This window comes from Balaenoptera acutorostrata, chromosome 19, assembly GCF_949987535.1.
Source record: "Balaenoptera acutorostrata chromosome 19, mBalAcu1.1, whole genome shotgun sequence".
Classification (NCBI taxonomy): Eukaryota; Metazoa; Chordata; class Mammalia; order Artiodactyla; family Balaenopteridae; genus Balaenoptera; species Balaenoptera acutorostrata.
In genome coordinates this window covers 17,759,881-17,787,178 of record NC_080082.1, presented here as the reverse complement: position 1 = coordinate 17,787,178, position 27,298 = coordinate 17,759,881, and the positions used below count along the sequence as shown (strand labels likewise).

The 27,298-nt window shown below is 41.6% G+C and overlaps 2 protein-coding genes across 6 annotated transcripts in view; one reads left to right on the top strand and one right to left on the bottom strand.

Annotated features, from left to right (window-relative positions):
• The window catches only part of NFAT5 (nuclear factor of activated T cells 5), a 190,433-nt gene that overhangs the window by 42,557 nt on the left and 120,578 nt on the right, over positions 1 to 27,298 (top strand). For 4 of the 5 annotated variants that reach the window (XM_057533771.1, XM_057533770.1, XM_057533769.1 and 1 more), the window contains exon 1: positions 25,556 to 25,982. The exons of the other annotated variant lie outside the window; for it this stretch is intronic. In XM_057533771.1, coding sequence (XP_057389754.1) covers positions 25,910 to 25,982 — 73 coding nt within the window. In that variant the 5' untranslated portion in view covers positions 25,556 to 25,909. Of the gene's footprint in view, positions 1 to 25,555; positions 25,983 to 27,298 lie in introns of those variants that run through there. 5 annotated transcript variants of the gene reach the window in all.
• On the bottom strand, positions 24,843 to 26,471 carry LOC103003483 (skin secretory protein xP2-like). Its single transcript, XM_007198196.2, has 2 exons — positions 26,365 to 26,471; positions 24,843 to 25,621 (listed from the first exon to the last, which is right to left on the bottom strand). Exons 1-2 carry the CDS (start codon positions 26,440 to 26,442, stop codon positions 25,094 to 25,096), a joined length of 606 nt encoding a protein of 201 aa, XP_007198258.1. The 5' UTR covers positions 26,443 to 26,471; the 3' UTR covers positions 24,843 to 25,093.

Here is a 27,298-nt window from a genome sequence, read left to right as displayed (position 1 = left end):
GTTCCCGCATGCCCTGCTGCACAGCCAAAAAGAAATGTGCTACACTATAGCACCTCTCAATCCGGACTAGCCCCTTTCAAGTACTCAACAGACACATGGGGTTAGTGGCAATCCTATTGGGCAGCCCAGCTCTATGAAATTTCTATCTTAGTTTTTTGCTTAAATTGCATACTAAGTATTTTTTCATATCATAAAATATCTTTTGAAAAAGAATTTTAAGAGTTTAAGCAACATGTATTCACTATCTAATTCCAAAGGTAATAGATTGGTTTCTGTTTTGTTTTTTGTTTTGTTTCTCTTCACTCAGGGACAGTGTGTGTTAGCCATTTGATACAATTATTTCTAGACTCTATTCTCAGTAGGTATTCATATTGAGCAAAAATTGGACACATACAATATGTCCTATTCTATAACCACTCTTTTCATTTACTGATACACTGTGGACATACAAACAATAATGATGACAATGTCACCTTTGAGCCTCTGCAGAGAGCCAGGCATGTTCAAACACCTGTTCTCATCTCAGTACTGGGAGGTGGGAGCATTTCCATCCCTATTTCTCAAAAGTGATTTTCATTGTTGCAAAATTGGGATTTCACCCAGATCCTCTGATTTTATCTGTAGAGCCTTTCATTTTCACCATATGGTCTCCTTCTGGAGGGAGGCAGGCAGGGGATCCAAGATATGCCAAAGAAGCATTTACAAATTAACTTTTGGAGTAGGATTCTCAAAAACTTGGAGCTGTCTCTACCCATGAGTTTGCCTAACAATCTCTGAAATCACCCAGTTAAATCCTGTTCCCCCCACTGCACACACATGCCCCAAAGGCTGCCATCTTCTTCTGGGACATCCTTCCGTTTCCATGTTTCTCCTTCTCTGTAACTTCCAAGAAAGAATCCTGAGAGTCTCTCTAAATCCAGATAATTCCTTGCTCAGGGAGGGGAGTGTGCAGCTGTTCTGTGCATTATAGGTTGTTTATCGGCATCCCTGACCTCTGCCCACTAGATGCCAGTAGCACTTCCTGCCAAGTTGTGACAAAAGTGTCTGCAGACATTGGGCTTCCCTGGTGGCGCAGTGGTTAAGAATCCACCTGCCAATGCAGGGGACACGGATTCGAGCCCTGGTCCGGGAAGATCCCACATGCCGCGGGGCAACTAAGCCCGTGAGCCACAACTACTGAAGCCAGCATGCCTAGAGCCCGGGCTCTGCAACAAGAGAAGCCACTGCAATGAGAAGCCTGTGCACTGCAATGAAGAGTAGCCCCTGCTCGCTGCAACTAGAGAAAGCCCGCGCGCATCAACAAAGACCCAATGCAGCCAAAAAAAAAAAAAAAAAAAAAAAAATTAAAAGTGTCTGCAGACATTTCCAAATGCCCTGGGTGGTGGTGGTGGGGAACATCGCCCCTGTTTGAGAACCACTGCTCTAAGTATTATCAGATGGAGGAGTCTTTCCTAAACCAGTCATTTGATGTGATCCAGAGATGAGGTAGGACAATTACTTCCTTTATAGACTGTCGTCCTCCCTAAGATAGGAACATTTTCTCTCCACCAGGGAGTCTCCAGGATCTGCATCTAGTAATTACTCGATAAATGTGTGCACAATGAAAGATGCTGGTGATTTTTGTTGTTTTTGCTGTTGTACCTTATATTAGGCTTTTCAAGACCGAACTAAATGCACCCAATACATGTCCTAGATGATAGTGCTTTTCACAGATCCTTTTTTCCTGGAGTTCTGTGCCTTTCAGATTCTGATATTCAATCTGTTATTTTCCTATGCCAAAGAGAATAATATGAAATCTTAGCATTTACATTCCTGACTATCACATTACATTTGGATCGTGCACATATGTCCTATGCTAGACTGACAAATATTTCTATGAGGCAAATGAAAGATAATTTTTAACATTTGCATCGTATGCCATCTTTTGAGCATACCCTCATCAACTGTTTTTTTAATTTGGGGCATTTAGGTCGTTTTCAATTTTTTCTCATTTTAAATAACACTGCAGTGAACATCTTTGTGTATGTATCTCTGCTGTACACTTTTTAAAATAAAGAATTCAAAAGAACAAACTCTTCCTGCTCAACACATAGCCTCCTTTGCTGAATTTTACACCCGGAAATTCCTTCTCTGATTCAGAAAAAAAACCTCCAACATGAACTGAACTAATAAGATTCCATTAAATTCAGCTCAGGTTGGCTTCCCTCTTTGTGACTATAACCAGAGTAGTGGTTTTATAGACAAACTCATTGTCTGTCACTAACTCTTTGAACTTCAATTTCCTCATCCATTAAATGGGAGTAATAATAGTACCAACTTCATGGCATAAGTGAGATGAGACGTGCAAAGTTCTTGGCACCTATTAAAACCAGTAAAAAATGTTAAGTATAGTAAAATGTCAATGGTAGAATCTAGGTGGTGGGTATATGTGTTCCCTATATAATTATTTCAACTTTTCTATGTGTTTGAAGGTTTTCATAATAAAATGTTCGGAAAGGAAAGCTTCATAGATAAATGTAATGTTAGTTGATCTCATGGTTGTTTACTAAGGAGCGAATGGGGCAAATCTTAGAAAAAGTCAGGTGCAAGGTAAACACATAATACACATAAGTTTGAAATGTGGAATCTGTTCCTTGGGTACCACATCCAATGTATTTAGATCTTCCTTGAGTGTAGAACAGTGTGACCAGAACTTGTGTGAGTGCTGGAAAGGACTGTTGGTTATTTTACCATCTGGTCTCAGAATATAAACCACAGTGTGGGGATAGCATATGCTGTAGAAGTGGTTTATTTTTTTAGGCTTCAGAGATTTAAAAATGTATATATAGTTTGTTTGCAAAGTTACTTTGAAACATTTAGAAAAAAGTACCTGCTTCCAAGTCAAACGCATCTGAATTGCAATCCTTTTTCAGCTGCTTAGTAGTTGTGTGGTATTTAGGTGAGTCACCTCTCCTCTTTGGGTTTCAGTTTCCTCGCCTGTAAAATGGGGACGATAATAGTACATTCAGGGTCTTCCTGGTGGTGCAGTGGTTAAGAATCTGCCTGCCAATGCAGGGGACACGGCTTCAATCCCTGGTCTGGGAAGATCCCACATGCCGCGGGGCAACTAAGCCCGTGCACCACAACTACCAAAGCCCACGTGCCTAGAGCCTGTGCTCTGCAACAAGAGAAGCCACTGCAATGAGAAACCCATGCACCACAACAAAGAGTAGCCCCCGCTCACTGCAACTAGAGAAAACCCATGTGCGCGCAGCAACGAAGATCCAACGCGGCCAAAAATAAATAAAATTTTAAAAAAATTAACCACTGGTGATGAGGCACCATTTACTTAAAAAAAAAAAATAGTACATTCGTCACAGAGAGATGTGAGGATTAAGTGAGAGCACATGAAAGCACTTGATGCTGGACTTGGCACAGAGGTGTAGTTTCTTCCTTTCTAAGGGGCAACACTTACACGTTGTTTTGCCAGTGAATTTTTCAGAATGCCGCTGTGCTAATGTAACCAAAGGTGATTTTTCTGTTGGGAAGGTCACACAGGGCTCAGGAACTGCCCACAGGCCAGCGTTGAAAAACTCAGCATATTGTTGTTCCGATTTCCTCCTATTCAGAGCCCCTGCACGTGGTGACTGGCTTTATGATTCACTGAGATCCCTCCCAGAAATTTCACTTTGACCTTAAATGTGTGAAAATTCCATTCCTGGCAAGTGGAGCACATTGCTTTGGGAAAGACAGCTGAACATATTTTGTGTTTTGAATCCTTTGCTATTAGTTAACATCAGAGGACCCAAAACGTGTGCCCATCATCGGCAGAATATGGGCTTGCCAGTACATATTATGGAATGCCACGCCCCTGTGCTTCCTAATATTTACAGAATCCACCCCTCTTCCCACCCTTCACCACTGGCAACACAAAACACATCGAAAATTACACTCACTATTTTCTACAAGAATCATGGCCATGGCCAGCATCGCTGTCCTCTTTGTATGGGAGAGAGGGAACAAGGAGGGCTGGTGCTACTCCATATGGAGCCTTAATAACAAGTAAAAGAGGCCCCTGCCCTCCGGGCAGATGAAGCTCTTGCCAGTGTGCATGACTTACAGAGCATAGAGTGGGGGCCCCCCTTAACCCCTGAGCTGAGTGCCCTTGTGCAGGGCACAGCCTCGTGGACCCTGGGAATAGCATGGATTTGGAGTTAGGTAGCGTCTGCTTTGAAGCTAGTCCCAGATATTTACTGGCTATGACCCTGAGCACAGTTACTTACCCTCTCTGAGCCTCAGTTTCCTCATTTGATTGTAATTTCGTGCAATTGTTTGAAGGGTTAAATGAGATAGAATATTTAAAAACTGTATGTGTGTGTTTGAATAAACATAAAAGAAAATGTCTGGAAAGAGACACACTGAGCTATTAAAAGTAGTTTGAATTTAGGGACAGAATTACAAGGCTTCTTTTTGTGCACATATTATATTTCTATGTATTTATTTAAATTTTTTAATTAATTTATTTATTTTTGGCTGCCTTGGGTCTTCGTTGCTGCGCGTGGGCTTTCTCTAGTTGCAGCGAGCGGGGGCTGCTCTTCGTTGCGGTGCGTGGGCTTCTCACTGTGGTGGCTTCTCTTGTTGCGGAGCACGGGCTCTAGACGCGCAGGCTTCAGTAGTTGTGGCTCGCAGGCTGTAGAGTGCAGCCTCAGTAGTTGTGTCGCACGGGCTTAGTTGCTCCACGGCATGTGGGATCTTCCCAGACCAGGGATGGAACCTGTGTTCCCTGAATTGGCAGGGGGATTCTTAACCACTGAGCCACCAGGGAAGTCTGTATTTTTATTTATTTATTTTTAATTGAAATATAGTTGATTTACAGTGTTGTGTTAATTACTGCTGTACAGCAAAGTGATTCAGTTATACATATATATTCATTCTTTTTTTAATATTCTTTTCCATTATGGTTTGTCATAGGATATTGAATTTAGTTCTCTGTGCTGTACAGCAGGACCTTGTTGTTTATCCATTCTATATATAAAAGCTTACATCTGCTCACCCCAACCTCCCTCCATCCCTTCCCCAACCCCTCCCCTCTTGGCAACCACCAGTCTGTTCTCTATGTCCATGATTCTGTTTCTGTTTCACAGGTAGGTTCATTTGTGTTATATTTTAGATTCCACGTGTAAGTAATATCATATGGTATTTGTCCTTCTGACTTACTTCACTTAGTATGATAATCTCTAGTTGCATCCATGTTGCTGCAAATGGTATTATTTTGTTCTTTTTTATGACTGAGTAATATTCCATTGTATATATGTACCACACCTTCTTTATCCATTCCTCTGTTTACAGACATTTAGATTGCTTCCATGTCTTGGCTATTGTGAATAGTGCTGCTATGAACATAGGGATGCATGTATCTTTTTGAATTATAGTTTTGTCTGGATATATGCCCAGGAGTGGGATTGCTGGATAATATGGTAATTCTATTTTTAGTTTTCTGAGGAACCTCCATACTGTTTTCCACAGTGGCTGCATCAATTTACATTCCCACCAACAATGTAAGGGGGTTCTACAAGGCCTTGTTTTGGTTTTCGTTTAAATACTTCTGTTTTGTTTGAACTTATTTTAATGCACCTTTATTACTTTTTAAAAATAATATTATTGGGGAATTATTTAAGATTTACAGAAGACATGCAAAAATAGTGCTGAGATTCCCTTACCCCCTTTCCCCTACTGTAACATCTTACATAATCTTGGAACATTTGTCAAAACTAAGAAACCAATATTGGTAAATTTCTACTATTAAACTTCAGACTTTGTTCAGACTTTACTGGTTTTCCTCTAATGTCTTTTTGCTGTTCCAGGATCTCTCACACCCACATTGCATTTAGCTGTATCACTTCTTAATTTGGGAACAACAAAAGAGTATATGTTAAAATATATATGTTTCACCCAAATGTAGGTGAAAGAGGAGATCAAGAGGATTGAGAATGCCTCTGTCATAAATAGCTGTGCAACTTTGAGTCAGATGATTCCCCTCTCTGGGCCTTAGTTTTCTCACGTATAAAGTAAATGCGTAGGGCAAGAGATTGCTAAACTCCCTCTCTTAAGTCCAGGTAACACCATTTTTCAGTGGAGAAAAGAATCAGGACATTAAAGTGGGATGCAGAGGCGCTTTTAAAACACATATCTTGGGCTTCCCTGGTGGCGCAGTTGAGAATCCGCCTGCCAGTGCAGGGGACACGGGTTCGATCCTTGGTCCGGGAAGATCCCACATGCTGCGGAGCAGCTAAGCCCGTGTGCCACAACTACTGAGCGTGTGTGCCGCAACTACTAAAGTCTGCGCTCCTAGAGCCCGTGCTCCACAGCAAGAGAAGCCACCACAATGAGAAGCCCGTGCACCGCAATGAAGAGTAGCCCCCGCTCACTGCACCTAGAGAAAGCCCACGCGCAGCAACGAAGACCCTATGCAGCCAAAAAATAAATAAATAAATAAAATAAATTTTTAAAATAAATAAATAAATAAAACACACTTCTCAAAATGTTAAAATAGATGCCTTAGCTCCAAGGAGTCCCTTTTGGCCTCATTAAGGAAAGGAACAAAGATCTGATCACATCTGCCAACTGGGAACTCACCTGACTCCCGTGGTCACTGGGGATGGAGGTATTTGGTGATCTAACAGGTCTTTTCCATTTCTGTCTACTAGGATGTATTTTTGTTGGAGAGGGAGATTTTGTCCAAATTCTTAGAGAAATAAGAAACATGGTAAATCCTCTATTCTCAATTTGCTTTATTATTTATGACCTCCAGATCTCTGGTGAGGACAGGACCTGTACTGGGCTCCATTTTTTTACCAGCTGGCTTAGTCTTAAGTTCATGGCAGTCTGCCCAAGCTATGCCAGTTGAGCGAGCTTTAGATAGTAGAAGTCACATCTGATGTCCTTTGCTGCAGACCATTGGCATAAACTTATTTATTCAGAATTGTGTCCATGGCAGGCATGTTCCATCCACGTTTGGCTAAAAGAGCAGGCAATATTGTCACATGCTCAGGAAAGCTTTCCTCATTTACCCCTTAAAGATTAGGTCAGGCCCCTGGTAAATGCATTTGTTGTATGAGTTTTTTTTTTTTTAATAAATTTATTTATTTATTTTTGGGTGCACTGGGTCTTCGTTGCTGCGTGCGGGCTTCTCATCGTGGTGGCTTCTGTTGTTGTGGAGCAGGGGCTTCAGTAGTTGTGGCTCACGGGCTCAGTAGTTGTGGCTCACGGGCTTAGCTGCTCCACAGCATGTGGGATCTTCCCAGACCAGGGCTCAAACCCATGTCCCTGCATTGGCAGGCAAATTCTTAACCACTGCACCACCAGGGAAGTCCCATGAGTTTTGTTTTGTTTTGTTCTGTTTTAATGAGTTTTTATGTAAATGAATTTTCTGGTTTTCTGCAACTTAGCTTTTGGATTCATTCTGGTTTTGACATCTGTCTACTTAACTCCAGCTCATTCCTTTTATCTACTGCATAGTGCTTCATGATATGACCATTTTATGTTTTATTAGCCACTCTCCTACTGATGAATATTTTAGTTGTTTCTAATTATTAATATTATTTCTGTTACAAACAATACTGCAATGAACATCTTTGAGTGTCTCCGTAGGCTTCTCCTTGCTTGCTCTCAAGAGTGGAATTGCTGGGTCATAGAGAATGCCTAAGTTTAATTTCATTGGTTCCTTCCAAAATCATGCCGTAATTTTTTCACCTGTAAAATGAGAGGGATTCAGTGATTTCTAAGGTTTCTTTCCCCCCAGCTCTAAAACGCAATCATTCTGAGACAATAGAGGGGAGAGGCAGACTTTAAACTCTTGGCAATTATTTCGTATATACTGTGCTCAGTCAGATGCAGCGGAAACAGATAATATCCAGGGTCATGTGTTCCCTGTTGTTCCCTCTCTAGGTCCCTGGGAAGAGAAAACTCCGTAAAACACCAGATCAGATTTTCTTTTAATCCTCTAAGTAATGAAGTGGATAAAAGTTTCTGACAGTGGAAAACTCCAATTATTCAATTACATTAAAATAAATCTGTCACTAGACTTGGAAACTCAAGCTTTGCTTGTTCAGAGAGTTACAAAAGTAAAAAGGTTTCCATGCTATGCACAATTTTTCTAACTTGTCCCACGTGACTGTGATTTAGAGTCATTTTACCCACTCACACCTGCTGTTACCCAACTGTTAATATCAATGCAATGAATGACAAAATAGTTTGTAAGAGGAACCCTATCTAATTCCAATAAATACCTTACTTCTATTTATTTTGAACGTGTCCATTGTCTCTGGGCAGTAACCTCAGTTCAGGATATCAGAATACCACTTGTGCAGGCCAATATACATTATATTCCTTAGAAATTAAAGACACAATAGACATTGATATCTTGTCCATGACTCATGTCCTCATGACTCCCAAGCTCATGAGAGGGCTTTAACCCACTGATCAGGGTGGGGGATATATTAGGACAGTATGGGCTTTTCCATCACCTATTTAATTGTAGCTACTCAGTACTGGGGATTATATTAAGAAGAATGTATATAAAAATGCATAAGATGATAGCTCAGTGTTGATTCTGTACTGATATTACCTCCAGATACTAGGATTATGTCTGCTAAAAACAAAACTTTAGAACAAGACAAAAATGATTCGGTGGTTTCCCTCCCATTATAGATTTGCTTATTACAAAATCTTTGGAAATTATGATAGAAAAGCAGAAGGAAGAATAAAAGGATGATCACTATTACTATTTTGGTGTAGTTCCTTCCCATTTTTTTTAAGAAATTCTTTTGTATTTTGAGAAATTTCAAAAATACACAAAAGTACAAAGAGTAACAAAATAAAAACCAGACCTATATTCTCACTGCTAACTCAGAAATAACCATTAATTTTGTAATATTTGCTACCAATCTTTCTTTTTATTTTTAATTGCGTTCACTTTTTTTAAATTAATTAATTAATTAATTTATTTATTTTGGCTGTGTTGGGTCTTCGTTTCTGTGCGTGGGCTTTCTCTAGTTGCGGCGAGCAGGGGCCACTCTTCATCGGGGTGCGCGGGCCTCTCACTATCGCGGCCTCTCCCATTGCGGAGCACAGGCTCCAGACGCGCAGGCTCAGTAGTCGTGGCTCACGGGCCCAGTTGCTCTGCGGCATGTGGGATCTTCCCAGACCAGGGATCGAACCCGTGTCCCCTGCATTGGCAGGCGGATTCTCAACCACTGCGCCACCAGGGAAGCCCCGATTTTGCTCTTTGATCAAGACTTGTCTGGAATAGTTTGTAGACTGTAAACCCAGGGATGTTGGCTGTTGTGGTTTAATTATCCTCTAGGATCTAGAGTCTAGGCGTTTAGGCTTTGCTTAATAGCTGTTGCCTTTTTCCTATTTTAAAAAACTGGGCATGGATTTAAATGAACTTGACAATAATATCTAGACGTATCAGTTAGGACTCAATAAGCTTGCAAGTAACAGAAAAATCATTTCAAACAGGTTTAAGGTGGAATTTTATTTGGCCATGTAATTGAAAAACTCTGGGCTGCAGGGGAGCTGGTCAGGCTTCAAGCACCAATGGATCCAGCGTTTTAAATGATGACATCTCTTCCCACTTTCTAGTTTTTCAATATTACAAATAATGTTGCAATAAGCATGTTATTGCATGCTTATATACATGAGTAAGAGTTTCTCAAATCTAGAAGGGGAATTGCTAAGTCAAGAGTATAGACATTTCCAACTTTCCAACCACTATTGCTAAATTTCTACCCAAAGTGAGGGGTTTGTTTGTTCATTTGCTTATTTTTTGTTTTGTCAATTTATACTTCCACCAGCATCAGCAGTGTATGAAAGTTCTCATTTCCTTTCCTTTCGTCCTAATTAAATTTAGAATTTTAAGGTCCCTAAATGTTTCTACTCTTCAGCCAGGTGAATAAGGTCAACATCAATATCATAAATCATGTTGATATGCACCCTTGATATGATGTGATGAAAATGGCACTTTAGCTCTGTGGTCTTCCTCTAAAAAATACATTGCCTCACTCTAATTACAAGAATAACATCAGGCAAATTACAATAGAGGGGTAACCTACAATATACCTGTCCAGCATTTCTCAAAACTCTCAAGGTCATCAAAAACAAGGAAAGTCTGAGAAAATGTCAAGCCAAGAGAAACTAAGGAGACATAAGGACCACATGTAAGGTAGTATCCTGGATGGGGGATCCTGGAACACATAAAGGACATTAGGTAAACTAAGGAAATCTGGATAAACTGTGGACTTCAGTGAATAATGATGTGTCAATATTGGTGCATTAATTGTAACAATGTACCACACTTATAAGATGTTAACATACAGGGAACCTGGGCATGAGGTATATGGAAACTCTACTATTTTCTCAGATTTTCTGTAAATCTAAAACTATTTCAAAATATAAGGTCTATTAATTTTTTTCTACTCCTGCAGTTATGTGATTGTTATTTTAATTTTCATTCCTCTAGTTACTGGTGAGATTGAGCATCTTCTCATATATTTATTGACTATCCAGGATTCTCTTTGATGAATTTCTTGTTCACAACCTTTGCCTATTTTTTAAAATGTGTTACTTGTTTTTTTTAAATGTTTGTTGGAATTTATATATATTCAGTGTATTAATCTTTTGTTGGGTCATCTATTAATTTTGTTGTGTTGAGTTGCAAATATCTTCAGTTTATAAGTATCCTTTGATATTTTCTATGGTATATTATCGTATTATATTAATATGGTCTGGCAGATATTTAAAATTTTAATGTTATCAAGTGCTTTTCTTTATCTTTGTACTTTTGAGTCTTGTGTAGAAAATCTTTCCCTATTCTGATGTCACAAAGATATTCCTTGTTCTAACAATTTTTACAGGTTACGTTTTTACCTTAAAGATTCTTAATCCACTTGGAATTTTTTTTTTTCTTTTTTAGTCATCAATTTTATACACATCACTGTATACATGTCAATCCCAATCACCCAATTCATCACACTGGAATTTCTTTTTATCTAGTGTAAGGTAGGAAACAAATTGATTTTATTTTTTGTATTAGTAGCTAATTGTTCCAGCATCATTTATTGAGTTTTTAATCTTTTTCCACTGATTTATAATGCGATTTCTATTTTATGCCAAGTTTCCATATGTATTTCAGCTGTTTCTGGGCCATTTGTCCCTTTAATCTGTTTGTCTATCCCTAAACAAAAGTCGAATTGTTTTTTAAATATGGCTTTATGATAAATTTTTCTTATCTGGTCTGGTAAGTCAAGTTCCCTCCTCCTCGTTTTTTTCCCTCAAAATAATCTTGGCTATTTTGGGCATACTTGTTCTTTCATGTGAAATTTAAGATCAGTTTATCAAGAGCCATAAAACAGCCTTTTGGAATTTTGATTATTACAATGAATTTCTAGACTAACATTATAGACTAATGAATTTATAGGCTAAATTATAGACTAATATTGAGTCCTTCTATTCACTAACAAAGTGTAGTCTGTGTTTACCTAAATCGTCTTTTATATCCTTCAATGTTTTGTAAATTTCTCCTTAAAAGTCTTGTCCATCTTTTGTCTCTTTATTCATGGGTATCTCATAGTTTTTGTTGCTCTTATTATATTTTTTATCATTAACAACACTCTTGATTTTTGGATGTTGTTTTTACCAGCAAGTTGCTGAACTGTTCTGATGTTTTTCTTGGACTTCCTACATAGACAACCATTTCAACTGCAAATAACAAAGATTTTTCTGTATTATTTTTGAATCCTTATTCCTCTTTTTTATTTTTTCTTATTGCATTGGGTAGAACTTCTAGGACGATGTTTAATAGCACAGAAAGGAAAGCATCTTTGTCTTGTTTCATATTTTTATGAAATGTTTCTAATTTTTCAGCACTAACCATGATGTTTGCTGTAAGTTTGCTGTTGGTTTTTGGTAGATAGTTGTCTCCCATTATCTGTTTTATTCTTACAGTGATAGAACCCCAGATTTGTAGCTGAGCATATAGCTACCCGAAATGCATACTGTATTTCTCAGCTTCCCTTGCAGTTAGTAGATGTGGTTATCTCTAAGCTTCAGCCAAGAAGATATAATTATGTATCACACAGAGGTGGTACATATCCTTGAAGGAAAGGGGAAATGCTCTCCCCCTTCCTTTTCCTCCTCCTTTCTGTTGACAGGTATACCTTCTTCTTCTTCTATTTATTTATTTATTTATTTATTTGGTTGCGCTGGGTCTTAGTTGCAGCAAGCGTGCTCCTTAGCTCTGTGGCTCTCGGGCTCCTTATTTGTGGTATGCGAACTCTTAGTTGCGGCATGCATGTGGGATCTAGTTCCCTGACCAGGGATCGAACCTGGGCCTCCTGCATTGGGAGTGCAGTCTCTTAACCACTGCACCACCAGGGAAGTCCCGACAGGTGTATCTTCTTTTTTTTTTTAAGAGTATTAGTCATTTTATTTTAATTTACTTATGGCTGTGTTGGGTCTTCGTTTCTGTGCGAGGGCTTTCTCTAGTTGTGGCAAGTGGGGGCCACTCTTCATCGTGGTGCGCGGGCCTCTCACTATCGCAGCCTCTCTTGTTGCGGAGCACAGGCTCCAGACGCGCAGGCTCAGTAAGTGTGGCTCACGGGCCCAGTTGCTCTGCGGCATGTGGGATCTTCCCAGACCAGGGCTCAAACCCGTGTCCCCTGCATTGGCAGGCAGATTCTCAACCACTGCGCCACCAGGGAAGCCCCTGTATCTTCTTGATAGCTGATCTTTTTTTTTTTTTTTAAACATCTTTATTGGAGATAGCTGATCTTTTGATGATCTTGGAGCTGTCATGCTAGCCAGGATCACCCAGATTCACATGAGTAAGAAATAAACTCTTATCTTGTTTGAGCCACTGTTTCTGTTTTGTCATTTGCAGGTAAGCTTATCCTAATTAAACCTTTATTTGATAAGAGAAATTCCCTTTTATTCCTAGTTTGCTTAGAGCTTTTGTTTTACATCACGACTGAGTAATGAATACTACACAATGTTTTTTCTGCATTGATTGAGATGACCATAATTTTGTCTCCTTTACAATATTCTTTCCACCTCACCTATAACATTTGTTTACCTTGTAACTTGTTTCTAACCAGGATAGGAAGATTGATTTTATTATTCTAGAACATAGATTAGAAAGATATGTTTCCTGCCTAATTATAAATATTTTGAAAGTTGGATGAGAATAAACTGATTAAGGGGCATAGAACTCTAAGTACTGTTAACATGGGATGAATTTCTTTAAATTGATTTGCCCATGTAATTAAAAACTTTAAAGAAATAGAAAGGAAAAAGATAAGACAAAGAGGAAAGACAATTCTTTATACATTTAAAAATTTATTTCAAATGATATATTATGAATAACAGGAATTTTAAAAAGAAAAATCTGTAAAGCTGCCATCTTGGTGTAAATATTCTTATTGTTGCCTACTATCTTTCAGTCCTTGTTCGTATACTGTTGTTTTTCGCGCTTATGATTTTAGTATAGAGACATTTTTTCCATTCTGAAAAGCTACTTATTTTTATAAAGTTTAGGTCCTTTAAGTTTCCATGTAAGAATAAACTACTGAACAACAATAAAAGTTCATAGAATAAGTGTCCCTTCCCACCTGAGTCACAGAATAAAAGAACTTATAGAACTGAAAGGAATTTTTTAACCTCATCTTTTGAAGGTTGATTTAAGTATTTTTTTCTATAAGATATTTATTTTATGGCAGGTTTGATAGAGTGCCCTCAAATCATTAAATTCTTATATTTAGGATTATATTTATGCTGTCCAATCTTTGTGACAAACTCAGTTCTAGGAAAGCCTGAATTTTTCAACACTTCATCAATTACAATAACCATTACTGGTGACATTTGTGTTACAATATTACACTTCACAAAGTGCTTTTTCACAGTTTAGCTCATTTTTTCTCTGTAATAACACTGTGAATGACAAAGGTACTATTATAAACCCATTTTGCAGAAGAGGAGATTGAGGCTTCAGAGTGTTTAAGAGATTTATGCATTTAATAAGTGGCAGAGTAGAGACTCAGAACAAAATATTCTGCTTTTCCATCTGCACTAATAGTTTTTGAGCTCCACCAAATCAGATAATGACAGCCTTTTTTCAGTTTAGAGTAGAACAATAATTAATTAATGGGCCAAACTTTCTCAGTTAAAAATTTTTCTCTGATGTGTTTTTCTTTTTTTAAAAATAAATTTATTTATTTGTTTGTTTATTTGTTTATTTATTTTTGGCTGCTTTGGGTCTTCACTGCTGCCCGCGGGCTTTCTCTAGTTGTGGCGAGCGGGGGCTACTCTTTTTTGCAGTCCGCGGGCTTCTCATCGCGGTGGCTTCTCTTATTGCAGAGCACGGGCTCTAGGCGCGCGGGCTTCAGTAGTTACAGCATGCGGGCTCAGTAGTTGCGGCACGCGGGCTCTAGAGCGCAGGCTCAGTAGTTGTGGCACATGGGCTTAGTTGCTCTGCGGCATGTGGGATCTTCCCGGACCAGGGCTTGAACCCATGTCCCCTGCATTGGCAGGCGGACTCTGAACTACTGCACCACCAGGGAACTCCCTGATGTGTTTTTCTTAACTGGATACCTCATGCTTGTCTGTACTAGATGCTGGACTAGGATGGTTTCTGATGTAGCATGAAGTTATGTGTTTTGTGATTTTAAGTTTCCCTATCAGCATTTCTGCAGTGTTTTGCAGAGAGCTCGGATTTCCAGGTGTTGAGCCACAGGAATATATTTTAAAATCGTTGCGTTACGTTATGCTGAGTAAGCCCTCGAACCTGCAAGCCAAACACATTTTAGGTCCCAAAATAATGGTGAAAAGCTACTATGGACTTGCTTCATTCTCTCTTATTTCATACATTGTTTTTCCTTACTGCTCATCAAAGTAAAACTTATCGAGGGGTATATCCAAGGGAAATAATTAAGAAAAGGCTATAAATACAGATTAGCTACAAGGATGTTCATCTCAGTGGTATTTACAAACGTTTTCAAGAAAGGAAATAAACTAAATGACAAAAGTAAGTGATTGGCCTGCCTGCCAATGCAGGGGACACAGGTTCCAGCCCTGGTCGGGGTAGATCCCACGTGCCGCGGAGCAACTAAGCCAGTGAGCCACAACTACTGAGCCTGCGCTCTAGAGCCCGCGAGCCACAACTACTGAGCCCATGTGCCACAACTACTGAAGCCCATGCGCCTAGAGCCTGTGCTCCACAACAGGAGAAGCCACCACAATGAGAAGCCCGTGCACCGCAATGAAGAGTAGCCCCCACTTGCCACAACTAGAGAAAATCCCGCGTGCAGCAATGAAGACCCAGTGCAGCCAAAAGTAAATAAATTAATTAATTAATTTAAAAAAAGAATCATAAAAAAAAGTGAGTGATTGGCTAATAAATTAAGATTGATTCTACAGTCAAGTACTCCTTTGCCGTCACACATTATTAAAAATATTTATTGATGTGTACTGATGTCCACAGTTACATCAAGAAGGCAGGATAATAGTATACATAGTGTAGTCAATTTTTGTATATAGAATGCAAATATACATAGAAAATTTCCATGAAGATACATGGTAAGTGATCGTCTCTATGTGGTGGTTTAGGAGTTTTTGACTAATTGTTATTTATTACTTTCTTATTTATATTTTCTGCTATTATTTTTGGTTTTTACAATGAACACTTATTGCTTTAGCAGTATAAAACCCCCACATCACTTTTTTTTTAATTTAAAAAAAGAAACAATCCACTCAGCCCTATATAAAGCATTGGCGAACATGTTACCTACTATGCTCTGTCAACTTAGAGAGTGAAGGGGGAGGACACGGCAGTGTACAGAATTTAATTTAGATATAAGAAGAATTTCCTGAAGGTAAGACCTTTAATCTGTTAAAATGTTAAGGGTCTAGAGAATTCCCTGGTGGTGCAGTGGTGAGGACTCGGTGCTTTCACTGCGTGGGCCCGGGTTCGATTTGATCCTGGTCAGGGAACTAAGATCCTGCAAGCCACGTGGCAAAAAAAAAAAAAAGTAAGGGTCTAGGTGAAACACTTAGGCGAAGGGAGGTGATTAGGGTGCTGATTCCTGAGGCTGACCTGAATGTACAATGCTGGAGAGGATTTAAAGGTAGAAAATCAAAGGCTTTCTAAAGCTGGCTTCCTAGGATACAAATTGCCTTGGTAATGACCCTGAGGTGCAGTCAGTTAACAAGCATGCATTGAGGACAGGAGTTCTGAGGAGAGAAAAGACATAGAAATTCAGATTTCAATTATTCATTCATTCAGCCATTATTGATTGCTCTCTACAAACACCACATTGTGCTAAGTGTTGGGCTCTGTTTTTTACGAGTTTACTATTTAGTTGGAGAGATAAAAGATGAGGCTCTAAATCATTTGAGAAGTACTGGAAGCTATGAAGGAAAAATCAGAGAACTTAGTTCAATTAAAGAAGACATCAGAATAGTTGAGATGAGTGGGAATAGGCTTCCTGAAGATTGAAATTTAAAAGTTGAAGGAAGTTTCACAGAAGAGAAAATAAATGTGAAGGGTTTTTGACTAACAATCTGATATCTCATGTGTACCTACGGTCTTTTCATTGATGAGATGTACCGCTACTTCTCCAAAATTTGAGATTTTTAAAATGTGCTCTCTTTATGCAAAATATTTAGCTCTTTTGCATTAAGAAAGGATTAGAGGGAATTCCCTGGCGGTCCAGTGGTTAGGACTCTGCACTTTCACTGCCCAAGGTGCGGGTTCAATCCCTTGTCAGGGAACTAAGATCCCACAAGCCGCATGGCATGGTGAAAAAAGAAAAAAGAAAAAAGAAAGGATTAGGTAATATGAAGTAGAAAGAAGATTAGAATTACAGAATTTCAGAGAGGGAGGTTACCTTTGCTATTATGCAGTCTGCAGCAGGCGCTGTAATTGTCTGTAAATGTCTACCCAACATCTGTTCTCCCCCTCTTCCTTGCCACCTGACCCCCAGTTGTGTTCAGAGAGCATCAGTGTAGCCATCTAATGTACCTACACATTTCCCAGCCTTCTTTTAGCTGGGATGACCATGTGACACAATCCTGCCCAGTGACATGTAAGTAGAACCCACCGTGTGGGTGTTCCAGGGACCAGAGTTGTTCCTTTTGCCCTTTACCCTTCCATTTTCCTCTTGCCTAGAATGCAGACAGGATGCCTGGAGGTGACAGCCATCTTGCAAACATGAGAACAAGGGCCCAAATCTCAAACCCTAGCAGAGGAGAAAGCCTGTGTACCTGATGGCATCGTGGGACTTCAAGACTAGCCCTGGATTGCCTAATCCAGACTCCTTGCACGAGAAAAATAAAACCTGTGAGCCACTGGTGTGTGTTACTAGCATCCAAACACAATGCCTGCCTGATAAGTAATCTAACCCACTTATTTCACAGAGAGGAGACAAAAGCCCAAGAAAAGTTCCATAAACTTGGGCAGATTGTATCAAGTTAAGACTTTCTCACTTTGAAGTGACAGAAAACCCAATCCCAAACCTCTTAAAAAAAAAAAAAAAAAGGAATTTATCAATTCAGATCATTGAAGTCAGGCATGGCTTCCTCCAGAGACTCAAATGACTTTTTCAGGTTCTGTTTTTCCTCTCTCTCCACCTCTTGGCAATGCTTCCTCTGCTCCCTCCACTTCAGACAGGCTCTTTCCTCTTTGTGGTGAGGTGTTGCCAGCCGGTCCAGCCTTACCCCACCCAGGATTAAGTCCAGAGGGAAAGCCAAAACTCCTCCCTGGAGGAAAGTCACACTACTCAGGAGAAGTGTGACTGCCTGCTGGGCATTCCAAAAGTGCACATCCTCTGCTTAGTATGTGCTTAGAACTAGAACTTAGAGGACTCCTGGTTCCGAGTCAGTTCACTTGCCACTTCATCAAATAGCCTCTGATAGACTTATCATAAACAGGTGTGTGCATCCATGAGTAATACATATCTGTCAGATATTTCCTTGGATCATGTGATTACATGCTCCTTGGGTAGGTTTTGACCACTGAGGTATGTGAACACTGCAGAGAAAATACCAGGTCTGTCTAGAAGCAATGAGAACTCTAAAGGTGGCCCCCAACTCCGCAGACAAAGTCAGATTTGGGGCTTAGGGTGAACCTGCTCAAGAGCAGTGATACAGGTTACATCTTCCTCTTTCCCTCTGAAGGAAATCTACTAGATCAATCCTCCATGGGTTTTTCTCTCTGTTTTTCTCTTCCTGAATTTCCCCCCTTTTCATATCTCTTGTACCCAAAAAGGATACTTATTTAATAGCTATAAAGGGCAGATGATCTATTTGTTCCTTATGGCTCCAGTTCAGGCAATCGGGGCTAAGTTCAGAGTTCCCTTAGCCTGTTTTTTACCTGGCTTTTAAATGCTTTTGGGGGCTTCCCTGGTGGCGCAGTGGTTGAGAGTCTGCCTGCCAATGCAGGGGACACGGGTTCGAGCCCTGGTCTGGGAAGATCCCACATGCCGCGGAGCAACTGGGCCCGTGAGCCACAATTGCTGAGCCTGCGCGTCTGGAGCCTGTGCTCCGCAACGGGAGAGGCCACGATGGTGAGAGGCCCGCGCACCGCGATGAAGAGTGGCCCCCACTTGCCGCAACTAGAGAAAGCCCTCGCACAGAAACGAAGACTCAACACAGCCATAAATAAATAAATAAATAAAATTTAAAAAAAAAAAAAAAAGGCAGACCTTTAAAAAAAAAAAAATGCTTTTGGGCTAGGCCTTACAGAGTAAACCTTAGGTCCATTATTACCCAAGTCTTCCGTGAATGGAAGGTTTGCAAACTGATCCTCTTTAAAGACATCATGGCTGCTTTTTATTTCCACAAGCCTTTTTTTTTTTTCTTTTTTTCGGAAGAATTGTTGGCCTTTAGGATTCTTGAAATTCTTCCACATGCAGTTACTCTGAAAGCAAGCATTTAAAGGCTTAAATGTTAATGCTGAAGTATGTTTAGAGTGAAAATTGGGAATGCAAGCTCATGTAGATTTGTTTCTTATCAGTTTACTCTTTTACTGAGTTTCAGCAAGTTGTTTACTTGGATTTCCTACTGGTAAGAAGTAAATCTAGGATAATTTCTTTTCTGGTTAGAGTTTTTGCTGCTCTAGATAACTAAGTATAAAGTCTCTTGGGGTAATTCATGTTTAGTGGTGTTTGCATCTCTGTTAAATATTTTTTTGATAGGTTAAGCTATTGGACTCCAACGATGAAGAAACTATTGGTGGATATTTCAAACCTTTGTCCCATTATCTCCTTTTCTTGAATATTCTCAGAATTTCTCTCTCCCTCACTCAACATTTAAGCAGTTTTGAGCTCCTCTAATTCCACTTTCACGATATATACTACATAACGCCTTCTTTCCATTTTTTTCAGACTCTTCTCTTTAGGGCCTCATTCACTCTTGCCTGGGTTCTCTTTCCAGGCTCTCAGATGCCAATTTACTCTCCACACTGCTGCCTCTGTTATTTACTTAAAATAGAGCTCCGGGCAGGTCATTTACCTCCTCAAAAACCTTCAATGGCCCCCCAGTGCCTATAGGATAAAGAACAAAATCCTTGGCATAATATTTAAGGCCTTTCACCTCTGCCCTTTTCTTACTTTTTTAGTTTCTCCTTTCATTCTATCCATCTCTGTACCTAGTGTCAAATTCCTATTAAAATATCTACAAATGGCTTATTAGAGAGTTTGTTTCATTCTGTCTTGGTGCTAAATTATGTGCTCACAATCAATTATAAGTTATTTAGGGCAAGGATGTGTTTTATTTATTTTGATCTTCTTAGAGACTGTACAACCAGTGTTCACAATATATTAGAGAGGGATCCATGAAATGTAATTCACTGTGATAATTGCTATACTAACAGTTTGAACAAAATGCTATGGGAACCCAGAGGGGAGAAAAATTAATATTGCTTGGAAGGGTTCAGGATGAATTCACAGGTGAACTAATATCTGAGCTGGACTTTGAAGGATAAGTAGGATTTTTACAGGTAGAGAAACTGAATGAATAAATAAATGAATATTCTCTCTAAGCCTCATATTTTATAATTAGATTCTAACACCTGTGGGTAGATCCCTTGTGTGTCGCTTCCCATGTCTGGAGCGGTCCACCTTTCTCTATTCGGCTGAAACAAATGTTTCTCAGGTAGAATATATTATTTCTAAAGTCAGTCTAGTTTATCCAGTAACTTCAACTTAGCCCTTCAATTCTGGAGCTTAGTTGTGGATGACCAATTCAACTATTTTATCATTGCATCCTTAACCTAAGTATTTAGCCATAATCCTCAGCAAAGCTGAAAAAAAAAAGACACTGCTTCTTTGACCATCTACTGACAAAGTCCAATGAAGCCCAGGTATTTCTTGGAATATTTGTATCAACACATAATAGCTGTGATGCATCACAATGTAAACATTTGTATGTTAGAACTTTGCCCTGCAATTATCTAGCCTCTTTTAACCACTTTAGGAAATTGGGGTTGGAGTAAAGAGATATCAGCTGTGGGGTATAGCAGGCGGAGGAGAAAGAGTGATGTGTTAGGTGACATTCCTTCATTTTCCCCTCTATCACCTAAGAAAGCAAAAGGATAATTTATTTCTAGATACCTGTACAGAACTCTAGCTTAGCACCTGTCACAATGCGAGTTTGTTTACTTACAGGTCATCTCCCTCATCAGGCTGAGAGTAAACTTCTCATATTTGTCTCTAAAAATCTTCATGTTTCCTGTACCTAGCATAGTTCCAGGAGCCCATTTGTGGAAAGAGGGAAGAATGGATTTGATTCATATGGAGGAATGGTTTTTCATCTTTTCCAGGTTATGGATTTCTTTTTAAGAAAGCTTATGAATGTTAAAGACTTTCATCCCAAAGAAAGAGATGTATGTAGGAACACAGTTGCAAAAATTTGTATACAAGTTTAGGGAGATCACAGATGTCTTGAAGGACATGGACCTCAGGTTAAAACTCCATGAATTGAGAGAGGGTAATGGCAAATTGTAAAACCACTTCTAATTTGTACTCTTGGTCAAACTAATATTACAGCTGAGGTAGGGCTACTAGACTCAATATATATTATAATTAGATGTGGAAAGAGCACCATAGCAAACATAGGTGGTGGTATCAAGACCAGTGTGAATAAGAACTTGTGCAGTTTGCATAAGTCTAACCCGCCTACTGTTGGGATGGGATGACCTAGACATGTCTTCCTTTCTTGGTTTAATGCACTCAGGGGTTTCTATTTTCCCATTAAAATTTCTCCTCCCTAATCCACCCTTTGAATCCCTCTGGCATTTACCTCCTTTCTCACTGCTAAGTCTGCTGGATTCAAACTGATTGCACTGTATCTCAGGACTTGAAATCATTCTAGATCTTGAGAGACTTTTGTCTCCATGAGACTTCAAATGAAAACTCCGACTCAGACCAACCAACTCATAAAGTGCCAAAGTACTTCATCAAAGTGAATTAGATGCTTGATTATCAGATTTCGGCACTTTGAAAGATGTAAGAGGTGAGAATATTCTTAACTCAATGGCAAAACTATGGAAACAAATTTCGTCTTCAGAAATATTTGCTAGAACATGTTCTAAGGGTGAAAATAGACACATAAACACAATCAAATAAGAATTTGGTTACAACTTCAGCACAAATTTAGTCACTGCTATTTCCCACCACCATCAACTCTCCATTATTATTTTTTTTTTTTTAAAGGATTTTCTTATTTATTTATTTATTTATTTATTTTTGGCTGTGTTGGGTCTTCGGTTCGTGCGAGGGCTTTCTCCAGTTGCGGCAAGCGGGGGCCACTCTTCATCGCGGTGCGGGGACCGCTCTTCATCGCGGTGCGCGGGCCTTTCTCTATCGCGGCCCCTCCCGTCGCGGGGCACAGGCTCCAGACGCGCAGGCTCAGCAATTGTGGCTCACGGGCCCAGCTGCTCCGCGGCATGTGGGATCTTCCCAGACCAGGGCTCGAACCCGTGTCCCCTGCATTAGCAGGCAGATTCTCAACCACTGCGCCACCAGGGAAGCCCCTCCATTATTTTTTAAAAATTTATTTATTTATTTTTGGCCGCGTTGGGTTTTCATTGCTGCGCGCAGCCTTTCTCTAGTTGCAGTGAGCAGGGGCTGCTCTTTGTTGCGGTGCACAGGCTTCTCATCGCAGGGGCTTCTCTTGTTGCGGAGCACAGGCTCTAGGCGCGTAGGCTTCAGTAGTTGTGGCTTGCGCGCTGAGGAGTTGTGGCCCGCGGGCTCTAGAGCGCAGGCTCAGTAGTTGTGGCACATGGGCTTAGTTGCTCTCCGGCATGTGGGATCTTCCCGGACCAGGGATCGAACCCATGTGCCCTGCATTGGCAGGCGGATTCTTAACCACTGTGCCACCAGGGAAGTTCCAATTCTCCATTATTAAGGAGTGCTCCCAAGGTGGGGCAAAGATAATTTGTGGTCTAAACGCTTTTTTGGTCTATGACTCAGATCTCTCTAGAAATTTTCCTTTCAGGTTTTGTGTTTGTTTAGCAGGTTCTCTAGAATGTACATGTGACTAAAATTATTTCAACAGCCTTAATTGTATTACAATGATGAAGATTCTGTAGATCTTGTGACAACACATTCCTCTCTTCTGTATGAGTTTGTTTAATTCCTTTTCAGTGGTTGATATTTGAACCTCTTTCATTGAGAGCAGAACCAGCTACACAATTCACTAAGGGCCTAAACAGGTCCAGGAGGGGTTAAAGAACACACCATCAATATAAGAACTGCCACTCTATTGCGTAATTTACACAACCTTGTAGTTGAATCTGGGCTTCTTGTGACTTTTTAATCAAATAACTAGGGAATGTGATACAACAATTGGGAAGTAACGTAAAGAAATTCTACAAACTACTAAATCTGCTTTATGTTTTGTTCCATGATTCTATTGTAATTTTCAGTGAGAGGAAATTTCCAAAGTTTATATACTTAAAGTTTTACTTTTTGTTGTGCATAAAGTTTTATGAAGGTATACGATTTGGTGATAGGGTGGTTTTTAAAGTATAAAATAAGATTATTTCTAATATCATATAGAAGGGGAAGCAAATGAGATATTAATGACCAGAGAAGGTAATATCATTGGAACTTGAGGTAGCACGTAATTTACTAAAGACACAATGATCAGATAGTTATTTTTGGTAACCCTGAATATCAGGAAGATCATATTGTATTTTGTGATCAGAGAAGGGCAAACACTGTTTACTAATGAATTTATGTGTGTTTTCAGTCACTGAAAATTTAAGTACAAACTGAAAATCTGGGTCTCTATTCTATTGTGAAGCAAGACCATGAAAACTATCCATTTAAGCATTTTTTCCAAAAAATGTATCTCTGTAAAAGGATGGGAGGTGGAGTTAACCATTGAATTTTCAAATATTCATTTAGATATAATCACTGCTTGATGCAGGGCTTGATGGAGTGGGGCCTGAGCTTAAAGAATCCTTGGAATTCACAGTCTAGGTCAAGTCACTCTTTGGGAGACCCCTATTCACTTTGCTCTTACTTAATCAGGGGAAATCTGATTAACATAAACAACAAAGCATCAGTCCTGGGGAAAAAAAAAATCACAAAAGGGCAGAGAAGTGTTGAGGGAAAGGGGAAGGAAGAGGCCTTGCCAATTCTTGACTTGTTAATTAGAGTCAGAACAGCAATGGGGATTTCCTATACCCTAAGTTTGTTGAATGATTACATAGGTCTGGGGAAGAGGGATACACTCAGAGTGACTCACCCCATTTTTTTTTTTTTTTGTATTGGGGTTCTGCCTGGTGCATTGCAATTTCCTCTCCTCACATTATATATTGACTAATGGAGGGGGGAGGTCTCCAACAGGTGTTTACACCTACTCAGATTCAAAAGCTTTGGCCTAGGCCTTAGCCCGTTGGGCAATGTGGGGTTTGAATCTTCCTCTCTTAAATGAGTGGGACTCGGACCAGTTTTGAAGGGACTTCCGTTGGGACTTGTTACAACAGCGTACAGTGGTGATGTAGATTTGAGGACAGTTTCTTGTTCTGCTTTGCCATCTTGGGGTGGTTCTGAAAAGCTTTCTTACCTCTGACAGGAAGAAAATGTTCACAGGGTTGATTACTACACAGAATGCAGTAAAGAGAATTGGGCAACCTGACTCAGATGTTCAGATGGAAAGATAGGTAGACTCCGATGACACAAGTTTAAATTCTAAGTCTGCGGGTAAAGCTTTGCAGAGGGACCCACCGCAGATACACCTGCACAGGGGCCTCCTTTGCTGACAGCTTCTCCCCCATGCCCACCACTCCAAGTCCAGATGAACTGCTCAAATTCCTAGGGGAAAGGCTCTATAAATTGTGTGTGTGTATACATATGTATGCATATAGAGAGAGAGAGAGAGAGAGAGAGAGAGAGAGACACTAATTTTTAAGCTTTGTAACTATCTTTGTAGATAAAATAAGAGAAACTAAACCAACTCAAATAGCTTAAAAATGTTGCCCCAGTGACCGCTGGCATCAATATTCTACACAAGATTAAAATTACTTCCCAAGTAGCATACCCTGCACTCCAATTGATATTTTAATAACTTGATTAAAAATTTCTCAGAAGTCTATTAGAGTCAGGAAATGGTCTGCGGTGTAGGTGAGGATTTTCAGTTTTTGCAACGGAAACTTTTGGCCGCCATGAACAGAATAGCAAAAACTCAAATGTGTTCTTCCCCCATCCTTGCCTAGTCCAAAGGTAAAAAAATGAAAACCGTTTGGAAGAATGGTTTCTAAGTTTGCTTTTTTCCTCTACAACAGTCACGTGGATTCATATCACTCAATTTTTAAATCGACTTTTATCACCCACACCGAATAAACCAGGCCATCCCAGCACAATCAGAAAGACTTACAAAAAAAATTTTTTTTTCAGCCCCTAAAGGTTGGGGGAGGGGGGAGAGAAAAAAGGGGAAAGGCAAAGGTAAAGGGAAAGGGTACTTTAATTAAAAAACAACCAATAACGCGAGGTCTTCAGGATATGGTCCGTCATTTCCTAATTAAGAAATGAGTTTGACAGCCTTTTGACCAACTCTATTCAGACATTGCTATGCAAACCCCAAAGGGGTGGTGACTGTGCAAGCGACGACACTCCATTCCCCTGCGAGACCCCAAGCCTGCCCACCCAGGCCGTTCCGGCTCTGGGGTCTTTCCCCTCTTCTCGCAGACGCCTCGGCTCCCCCCCTCCCCAGGTCTATCTCCTCCTGCGCTCAGCTCGGCGCTGGGCCGGCCGCCTTCGGCTCGCCGCCACCAGGTCGGTGTAAATACCTTTTCCCTCCCCGGGGCCCCAGGCGCGGACACCTCCCAGCCTCCCTCCCTCCCTGCCGGCGGGGCCCTTTCCCTGCTCAGGAACAGCAGCCCCAGGCCGCTGTTCGCAGGAAGCGAAGCCCTTGTTGATGCTGTTCCGTGGTGCGCCTCTCCGCCCTCCTTCGCCGCCCGGGCTCTTCCCCGCTCTGGGGCGGCCCCCCCTCCGCGCCTGCGCAGTGCTCCGCGGGAGGCGGGGCTCAGATTCCTGTCAGCGGCGGCGGCGGCGGCGGTGGCGGCAGCGACCGTCAGTTTTCGCTGAGGAGAAGCACGAAACGGACCCGTTGGTTCTCCCCTTCCCTTTCCCCGCCCTGAACCCCCCTCCTGGCTCGCCGAGAATTAGTCCCCGTGGAGTTTCCCCTCCACCCCACCGCCGTTTCCTCGGTCCTCGGCTCGGTGGAAGTCACTGCCCTCGAGGAGGAGGCAGCGGCAGCCGCCCTCGCCTGCCGCCCCCGGTTCGGTGCCCGCGGTCCCGGAGAGGAGGTGCCGCCGCCACCGCCGCTCCCCCCCTCCCGCTGCCCTCGGGCCGGGCTGGGTCGAGCTGCGATGCCCTCGGACTTCATCTCATTGCTCAGCGCGGACCTAGACCTGGAGTCCCCCAAGTCCCTGTACTCGCGAGGTGAGTCAGGCTGGGGGCTGGGGCGTGGGGGCGGGGAGGCCCAGCCCCGGGGAGCCGGAGGGGTCCCGGTCGGGGGCGGCTGCCGAGCCCCTGCCGGGATGGCCTGTCTTGGGGGGTGGGGAGAGGCCGAGGAGGTCGGGGGTTGGTGGAAGGGGCCCGGGAGGAGTGGCGGCCCCTCCCCCGCGGAGCCGCCGGCCGCACGGGGCCCAAATGCCGTCGGCCCCCGGGTCTCTGCAGACCCGGTGGCTCTGAGCGCTCCTCGGCGGGTCGGGCCCCGCCACCCTCCTCGAGCGGCCGGCCCTGGCCTCCCCGGCTCGGGGATCACCCCGGACTGGGCCCCGCGCTGGGGCCGCCGCGATCCGGCCGCCGCGGCTCCTCTTACCAGGACCATCGTCCCCGGCAAAGTTGCCCCCAAACGGGTGGCGTAGCCTGTAGCGGGTTCTGGGTGCAGGGTCACCATTTTTCTCCCCCTCCAGGTTGTTTGTGCGCCGTCGTTCTGCCCCCCTCTCCCTCCGGCCTAGTCCACTCCCTCCCCTTGTTGGGACGGCCCCCCTCGACCAGGCGTCCTTCTTTCCTCGTCATCTTATGGCTGGAAAGAGCCCGAATTTTCTTTCCTTTTCTTTCTTTCTTTTTTTCCTCTCTTTGCACTTCTGTGGCATTCTAATTACTTACTTCTGCCTCTGTTTTACAAAGAGAGGGGTGCTCTCTCTGGATTAGTTTTATTCCTCTCCTGTCCCAGGGGTACCGGCTCAGGCACAGTCGCTGTCCTTTGAGAATTTTCTCTTTCGTTGCCGTTCAAGGGCTCCTTGCAGGGAGGGGGCATCGGACACAGTTTCCCGTTTTAAAATTCTTTTGGCTAAGGCCTGAAGGGGATTCCCGGGATATAAAATATTAACACTTGAGCTGATCTCTACTGGGGTTAAATTCCTATACTGGACACCACAAGAATGTGTTAGAACAGGTTCCTTGTGCAAGGGCCATCAAACCAAAATGCTCCCACTGCACTCTTAGTCACTTTTTAAATCACTGGGAGGGGGCAAAAGACATAACTGGGCTATTAGCTATTCATTTTACCATGTTAAAAAAAACATTGTGTGCCACTGTGAACCTCCTTCCTGAGAAATTCAGGGTTTCTTCAGTTTTTGATTTGATGTATCCATCCGCTGATTCCACCCCCCTGCAAAAAGGGGGGCTTCAGCTTCACATTCGTGTATTTAAAATCGTTGAAGTGAATCAGAGTGAGGTGGTTTTCTCTGGAAGGTGCTGGACTTTATAGACTGGCGATTGAGTTTGTACACAGAGTCCTACTTAGTAAC

Excerpts from the sequence above, each read along its gene's own strand:
- LOC103003483 (XM_007198196.2), bottom strand. The coding sequence starts at position 26,442 with ATGGTGACCCTGCACCCAGAACCCGCTACAGGCTACGCCACCCGTTTG. Across the intron at positions 25,622-26,364 it reads TGCCGGGGACGATGGTCCTG|CGAAAACTGACGGTCGCTGC; the intron begins GTAAGAGGAGCC and ends GCTTCTCCTCAG.